The sequence below is a fragment of the Pseudochaenichthys georgianus genome, chromosome 10 (genome assembly GCF_902827115.2).
Source record: "Pseudochaenichthys georgianus chromosome 10, fPseGeo1.2, whole genome shotgun sequence".
Classification (NCBI taxonomy): Eukaryota; Metazoa; Chordata; class Actinopteri; order Perciformes; family Channichthyidae; genus Pseudochaenichthys; species Pseudochaenichthys georgianus.
This window is the reverse complement of record NC_047512.1, coordinates 41,623,258-41,631,471: the sequence shown is the minus strand read 5'-3', so window position 1 is coordinate 41,631,471 and position 8,214 is coordinate 41,623,258. Positions and strand designations below refer to the sequence as shown.

Sequence of the window (8,214 nt, the reverse complement as noted above, 5' to 3'; positions counted from 1 at the left end):
AACTGGATGATTTACTGTGTCCCTCCTGAGAGCAGAAAGCTTACACGGTGTACAGAGCTTTTAATACAAACAAGGTGAGCTTGAAATATTAGCTCTGAGTACATGTACACGCATATTAAATCTTATTCTGGCATAGTAATACTAATTAGTACATTACTAAATTGTATTGTATTGGGTATTGGAACACACTTTACTTTTTCCTCTAGCATAATGATTAGTGGTACTAAACAGAACGGTTCGTTAAAAATGTAACACAATACATCTTCTCTAGCATACTAAGCAATAAAGTACAGCGGTATAGATATCGGAACGCAGTTCAAATTAAATGTATCATTTTATTTCGGCAGTATGCTTGGTGGAACACATAGTATATATTTCTCTGGCATTCTAACCTATAAGGTAGGCCTACTTAATAGTGCATGGGAATCGGGAATGCATAATAAGTGTTTCCCTGGTATTCTAAATAGTACGGTAGCTATTGGAACGCTATGCTTGTTGTCACCATCAGTTACATGTCCAGTAGTAGCCATATGGAATAATAACCGCTCCCTAACAGCAGGTGGTAGTAGTGCTCAGTGTAGCTTTACAGCGGCTGTATGGTTTTTAAAGTAGAAGAAGAAGACCGGCGCCAGTACATCACAAAGAAGAAGACGAAGAAGAACGTGGACCAATGAGAGCTAATCAGTGTGAGGATGCGGGAAGCACAGTGTTCGACAGGTCTCTAGATGAATCTACGTCCATGAGATGAGGTGACGGCGAGTTTCTGACTTCTTTCTGCGTCTCTTCTGTTTCAGTCAAACGGGTGAGCGTTGTTAAAGTTACCGCTGCTGTTTTTTCTTCTAATAATGCGGTAGTTCTCTAAAATGCTACTGGGGTAGCTCTCCTCTCAGCTGCCAGACATGAAGGCAGGCTGTCAACAAGGTGTCACTATCTGTATGTCATGTTGCCACACGTGCTGGTCGCGCACAGAGGCGGGGGCGCGCACAGGATGATAATACACACATCAGGGCATCCTATCGTTATGTTCTAATACATGTAGGCCATGCTGAGGGCAGACACATTTAATTTTGGACAAAGGAGAAAAGATACTGTTCAAGATTCAAAATGTTGGTTCAGTTTAACGTCATAGCAAGAAAAACAACATGAAATACTATGATTGATGTTTGTGTGTTTGTGACGGAATGAAAAAACATTAACTCAGCACTATCACAAATGGTATTATCATAACATGTCTGTTTGGAGGGGGTCAAGCTCAGTGTTCAGGGGCCTATACGGCGAACCTGGTTCAACCTAGCCTGGATATGTTTGAGTTAGCCGGTTGGCTTAATCCAAAACATACGCGCTCTCGCTAAACTGTACTACGACGCTGGTTATCAAGTGGATCGCTCAAGCCAGCCGTGTCCTATCTAGTGCGCGTTCACATGAAAGGGGTGGTATTTGGAGCATTCGACCAATCACAAACATGGAGAAGCGCACTGACAGCGCAGCGTCATACTTCCTGAATGAAAAGTGAACTTTAATACTAGTCAAAAATGAAGAAGTTAAACTTTAAACATCCGTGACTTAAACACTTGATCCAGGATCAAAGCCACATAGCTGCACCTGCAAGGTGAATACAGCTGGGAACAGAACAAGTGTTTGAATGCGTACATTAACAGGTTTATGATATCACTGCCCCGTGTAAAACACGATCTGACTTCAATTACATTTGTCTCGAGTGTTTCGTCAACTTATGTGTTGCTTAAAATAATACTTCTGCATACAGTACGTGACACTGAGTGTTGCACGGCCAGATACGGCTCAGCTGACTCAGATAAGGAGATATATGATACATTATGAAGTGATATGCCGCGGACTGTACTTAATGTACTCTGATCCGGTTACTTATGTTGTGGCAGATATTTAAGTAAGCTTTCTTAACGCTAATGTTATAATAGTCAGATTGCTCTGAAGATGGGAGGTGATATTCTATTAATGTTCACGTTCACACAGTCGGTGATTTTTGCCGGCCGTCTTTCCTGCGACGGCAGCTTTTCTGTATTTCCTTTCTCCTGTAATATGACTTGATCGCTTTAAACTCCGCACCCTGAGCTCTGATTGGTCAGCAGGCGGTGCTTTCACTGAGTTGAGCTCTTAGCCTGCAATCTAACCTGGTCCCGACCAGGTTAGCTGCTTAGCATATATTACCATGGAGATCTAGCCTGCTAAAAAGAGAACCAGCTTCGTAGGACCGGAAAGCCGGAGTTTGCCCTGAATTTAGCCGGCTAAGCGAAAATCCTGCTTCGCAGTATACCCCCCAGGTGTCCCCCCAGTGTTTGTAAAGAATATATATATATATATATTAAATGTGTTTTAACTACAGGGAGGTAGGGTTGAATAATGTCATACTTTTTCAATACTATTATTGTACTTTATCTACATAAAAGTATATGTTAAGTGTGCACCTAGGGAGAACTTGTTTTTGTTAGCATCCTTCCCAAGGACACTTTATCAGGCAGATTGTAGGAAATACAGATTTAAATATAGTTATTTAAAAGTTCACTGCTTGTAAAAGTACTTTTAATGACTTCTAATGATGTACATTTTAATAAAGAAAACTAACCAAAATTATACTTTAAAACAAATTTAAAAAAGTATTTTCAAATGACCTCTAAAAGCACGCTATGGATACAATTTACAATACACTTACAATCAAATGCTATTTCTATGTTCACTTAATATCTGTATTTATTTATTTGTACCTTTTTTAAATAGACTTTTAAAAGTCCACTTGAACTCAGGAACAGCAGTTAGGGACACTTGTGGTAACATGTGAATCCTGAGATGATGTTCTTCACATCCAGGTGCGTTTCAGTCATGCAGCCGGTCCCCAGCCGCTCCGCAGCGCTCTTCCTGCTGCTCTGCTGTCACGTGACCAGCACTCTCAGCCAGAAGGTGGGTGATACTGGAGTATACAGCTTGTCCTCGTGATGCGTTATGTTGGAATGACACTTTCTACTGATGTAAAATGAGTGATATTATCAGCCAGGATGCGGGTCTTCCCAGATCTCCGAGGTTAATGAACTAATATTAATAAAGAGTTCAGCAACAGTACATACTGTTAGGGTACACACATGTTGGTGTGTGCAGCTCATGGGCCAGTGAGGTGTCAAACAAGGTGATGGAAGCTAGGTCTCTGATCCAAGGCGGCCAGGGACAAGTCGTACACTTGCAAGCTAGCTTGAGGATGACTAGAGTGTCACTTAAAGCAAACTGTTTGTTTCTTTAAAAAGGCTGTTGGCCAGTACACCAGAGAATACATGATCGAGTTGTGTGTGTTTGCAGTCTGACTCTGCCCTAGCTGTGGTGGAGAATACTGAAGCAGAAGTGGAGGTGATGGATGAAGGAGATGAAGGAGACTTCGAGGTGGTCCAGCCTACAGAGGAGTGGCAAACACTCAAACCAGGTAAAATACTGAAGGACTGTCGAGGTACTTTGTTTGATTTAAAACGTGTGTGTGTGTGTGTGTGTGTGTGTGTGTGTGTGTGTCTCCTAGCATTACCATCCTTGTGGGGACCTACATCTGTTTACACAGTCACGTGTGGGGACTCGCCCCCCTTATGGGGACATAATGGAGGTCCCCATAAGGGGGATCATTAATTTTAGGGTGAAGACTTGGTTAGGGTTAGGCATGTGTTGGTTAAGGTTAGGATAAGTCTCCAGGAAATGCATGTAGTCAATGTAAGTCCCCTGAAGTAAGTGTGTGTGTGTGTGTGTGTGTGTGTGTGTGTGTGTGTGTGTGTGTGTGTGTGTGTGTGTGTGTGTGTGTGTGTGTGTGTGTGTGTGTGTGTGTGTGTGTGTGTGTGTGTGTGTGTGTGTGTGTGTGTGTGTGTGTGTGTGTGTGTGTGTGTGTGTGTGTGTAGGGCAGGCGGTGCCCGCAGGCTCTCACGTGCGGCTGAACCTGCAGACGGGTCAGAGGGAGGTGCGGCTGGGAGAGGAGCAGCTGAAGTACCTGGACCAGGAGCACAGGTAGGTCCAGAGTCTCTACCAGCTGATCTGAAGTCTGCTGCTGTGAGAGAGTGACTGTGTTGTGTGTGAGCAGAGAGACAGAAGAGACCTCCATCAGCCCGGAGGAGCTCAAACGGGTCATGAAGAAGATAAAGGAGGACATGAAGCCGGAGAGCGCAGAGCACCAGGTATCCGCACAGCGCATGTTGTATATTTAATTACTCTACACCGTGCACGGAGCGGAACAGCTGCTGTAAATGTGTTATGGCCTCTATAGAAAGGTATATGTGTTCTACTATAATGTATTCATGTTCTTATTGGTGTGTGTCAGGACTCGGTGGCGTCGCGGTTCCGTCCCATGGAGGAGTTGAAGAGAGAGATGGCTGAGCTGGACCTGCTGGTGCAGACGGATGATCAGGTACCTCTTCAGGGACAACGGGAAGTGGTTCAGGGCAGACTGAGAGGTTCTTTTCTTGAGAGCTATCTGGGGAAATGTCCGTGGGTGAAATAAAATCTGTTATCCATACATTGCATTTCTGGCTGTAAACTGCTGTGTTGTAAACTGTCACAGGCGCTTTTCTAAAAAAGAAAATAGCTGTGCGACCGCTCCAAGACGCTGGGCGCAGGGCGCCTGTGACGGCATGGGAACAGTCACAGAGAGAGGCTGCTGCGTAGAATAGGGCACGTGGTGAACACAGGCCACCAGCGAGCAGAGGGCTCAGGCTCCACACAGACACCTGCTGCTCAAAGGGAATGCTCTGAATGAAGTCAACATGGTAGGACCAGCTGTCTGCAGTTGAGCTGAATGACTGTTGTTGTGCAGATAATGAGGCGCCTGCTGGAGCAGTTTAACAGCAGCAGCAGCACCACGGAGCAGAGGCTGAGCATCCTGCTGGAGCTGGAGTACTTGGTGCATCAGGTCACACACACACTCACACACACATTAACACCTCCACACACTGACGCATGCATTCTGAGGTTGACCTTTCTTCCTCTGGCCGTTAGGTGGACAACGCTCAGACCCTGTGCTCCATGGGGGGGCTGCAGCTGGTGGTGGAGACCCTGAACAGCTCTGACTTCAGGCTGCAGGAGAGCTCTGCTTTCGTCCTGGGGTCAGCTGTGTCCAGGTAGCGCTGCCCGCTCTCACCCGAGCATGTCTCTACCCACAGAGTAGGAAACACAACGCCTTGTTTACAAGTTGACGTTGTGAAACTGGAAATAACAATTCCACTAAATATGGAACACAATTTACAAAGCTCTGTAGATGGATATTTTCAACCTTGTTATTCTTTAGTTCATGTGTTTAGAATTTGTTTTCATATATATTTGTTCATTACATTTCATTTAGCTGACGCTGTTATCCAAAGCAACTTCCAATGACCAATTACAGGGACATTCTCCCTGGAGTAACTGAGGGCTAAGTGCCTTACTCAAGGGCACACTAGTGGTGGTGTTCCAGGCGGGAACTCAGACCCTTCCGATCTGCAGCCCACCTCACTATCCATTAGACCACCACTACCTTCATTTTGTTTGATGTATTATTTTTTGGGAGGAAGTGACGTTTTGTGTGGTGTTGAATTTGTGCATGTACTTTTATTCAAACCCCACTCGTTCAGGACAAATATAATTAACCATAAGATGTTAACACTGCCTACAACCCTCCTCGTCTCTGACTACGAGTCCCATCTCCGCCTCATAACAAACCGCTGGTCCAGGTTTGCACACGGGTTGGACACTTTGCCTCGTGTGCCGTCTATGGACTGTATTAAGATATGTTTCAGTGGAAACTGTTATTTAACACTTGCCTGATATTTCTTCATCTATTTTGATATCATTTGCTTAAATAATGAATACAAATGCAGCATATTTTGTTAGCGGAACTGCTTTCGCTCTACATGTCCCCTTTAAAAAAGAAAGCACACCCATTGGTTGGTTTCGTTACCCTCCCCCAAAGGCTGCCTCTTGTACGCTATGCTCCCACTCAGAGGATGTAATGGTGGTGACTGACGCATGTGTTGTCCTGCAGTAACCCGGAGGTCCAGGCGAAGGCCATGGAGGGGGGGGCTCTGCAGACGCTGCTCACCATGCTGGCCACAGACCAGCCGCTGTGGGTCAAGAAGAAGGTGCTCGCACACGGCTGCTCGTCACTGAGGTGTTCTGAAGGAGAGCCGTAATGTTTAATGTGGGATATTCTTCCTTCCAGGTTCTCTTTGCAGTGGCCTCCCTCTTACGCAACTTCCCCTTCGCCCAGCGCCACTTCCTGTCCCGGGGAGGGCTGCAGGTGCTGTCGGAGCTGTTCAGGGGGGACCGGGGGGGGGTCCTGCGCACTCGTATCGTCACCATGCTCTACGACATGATCAGTGAGAAGGTACCTGTCGTCGCAATATAAACCTGCTGCCTTCAGACATGAGAGCAACGCACTCTGTGTATCTGTGGCCCCCGGTTACACACGGCGCCTCAAAGCGTTACGGCGCTTCCAGGTCACAAAGCAGTGCTCAGATGGTGTATTTACATTTCGTCTTAGCTAGCAGTCTGATGAAGACACCCTCTGTTGGTCCCACAGAGGAACATGGAGTCACGGCAAAGGGGCCAATGCAGATAACGCCATTCAGACATTTAAAGCTGACTAAAGCTGGAGGGAAGTAGAAAGGGCAATATGTGCTTCACCAATGTAGTGCAGTATAGAGTAGTCAACATGATGCAGTGCGTGAGTTACTGCACTTGAATACATCCCAGCACTGCATCAGCACAGGGGCTTGCTCTTAGCCATTAGCCCCCGACTCGCACTCGGTGGTAAGGAGGCTCACCAACCTGACCCAGCTTTAATGTCTAAAGTCACCGACACCTACATGGCCGTTGATCTGCTGTTCACTCATCGGCACATAGTATGCTCTTGCTTCGGAGTCAGGTCAAACAGCATCCCCTTCACACACGCACACATGCTGTGAGTGATGTTGTCTCACTGCATGTTGTTCCTACGCTTGCCATCACTATCGAACCCATGTGATCTGGAATCTTGTCTTCTCTAAAACATCGTATTATTATTATTGAGGCTTCCAATAAGTGTGGTGGGTTTCTGCCTCATCCTTCCCAGCTTATTATTGGTTAACGGTTATATTTCTGTATCTTTTCAATTGTATTGAAATAATAATAATACAAGTACATTTGAATGAATACATCATTGCCATCACACACACACACACACACACACACACACACACACACACCGTGTTCTGGTGGCAGTGAGTCGGTGTGTGACGCTGCTCTCCCCCCGCTCCAGGAGCTGATCTCCCAGGCCGGTCTGGACCCGGGCCTGCACGCCTCCCACCAGGAGCTTCTGCGGCAGTACTCTCTGGTGTCTCTGAGGGAGGGGCTGCTGGAGGAGGGCTGGTGCAGTCTGATCCCAGAGCTGCTGGACTCCACCGAGCACGACTTCAGAGAGAAGGTGCAGTGCTGACAGAAGGTCATGAGTAACAGAGAGGCTGGAAGGCTTCAGTCAAATACTGTGTGTGTGTGTGTGTGTGTGTGTGTGTGTGTGTGTGTGTGTGTGTGTGTGTCCCAGGCTCTGCGGGCCATGCTGGCGCTGGCTCCGGTGTGTGTGGATCAGTACCGCTCTCACCGCTCCCTGAAGGCCTCGCTGCTCCTGCTCAGAGAACAGTACCAGGACATGATCCAGTCCCAGATGATCCTCGGAGAGGAGAACGAATACTTTGAAGAGATGATGGACCTTATAAACGCTCTGCACGTCAAACTCCGATGAGCAGCGGAGCGCTAGTGGCCTTGACTCAGCTCCACATACAGGAAGTAGTGCACAGACTTCTGAAGTAGCCATGAACACAAGGACACACTCCAGACACTTCATGGACCAGTTCAAACCAGGATGGACCTGTGGCACCGGGTTTGGGATCAGAATAACCTTTTCCCTTTTTGGTGTTGTCATTGTAAAATGTTTGACTCTGTTTTCAGAGTTTAAGAATAAATTATGATTTAAAAATGGTGGTGTTATGTTTATGGATCTCCTGCCTGGAATGTCACCGACAAAACAAACCAGAAATGATTGAGAAGAAGATGAAGCTTTAATCCATGACGCCATGTCATTCAGGAATGTGTGTGTGCTGTGCGTCATTTATACTGGGGACGCTGGGGACATGTCCCCTCCACTTTTGGAAGTGGCCAATTGTTTCCCCACCACTTTGCATTGGGATCATTTGTTTAAATCAGGGGTGT

At 46.5% G+C, this 8,214-nt stretch overlaps 1 protein-coding gene across 2 annotated transcripts; it reads left to right on the top strand.

The window, feature by feature from the left end:
* Positions 1 to 645: 645 nt before the first annotated feature.
* sil1 (SIL1 nucleotide exchange factor) lies at positions 646 to 7,981 on the top strand. 2 transcript variants are annotated; one of them, XM_034093632.1, is made up of 12 exons: positions 646 to 802; positions 2,844 to 2,934; positions 3,325 to 3,445; positions 3,903 to 4,008; positions 4,082 to 4,175; positions 4,319 to 4,405; positions 4,811 to 4,906; positions 4,993 to 5,114; positions 6,014 to 6,110; positions 6,191 to 6,355; positions 7,268 to 7,432; positions 7,550 to 7,981. In XM_034093632.1, the coding sequence occupies exons 2-12, from the start codon at positions 2,857 to 2,859 to the stop codon at positions 7,745 to 7,747; spliced, it is 1,329 nt and encodes a 442-aa protein (XP_033949523.1). In that variant the 5' UTR covers positions 646 to 802; positions 2,844 to 2,856; the 3' UTR covers positions 7,748 to 7,981. The 2 variants fall into 2 exon arrangements, with proteins under 2 accessions (XP_033949523.1, XP_033949524.1); XM_034093633.1 differs by lacking the exon at positions 2,844 to 2,934.
* The last annotated feature ends 233 nt before the right edge of the window (positions 7,982 to 8,214 follow it).

Coding starts and splice junctions, on each gene's coding strand:
- sil1 (XM_034093632.1), top strand. CDS start 2,857: ATGCAGCCGGTCCCCAGCCGCTCCGCAGCGCTCTTCCTGCTGCTCTGC. Junction 5,115..6,013: donor CTGGGGTCAGCTGTGTCCAG/GTAGCGCTGCCC, acceptor GTTGTCCTGCAG/TAACCCGGAGGTCCAGGCGA. Junction 7,433..7,549: donor AGCACGACTTCAGAGAGAAG/GTGCAGTGCTGA, acceptor TGTGTGTCCCAG/GCTCTGCGGGCCATGCTGGC.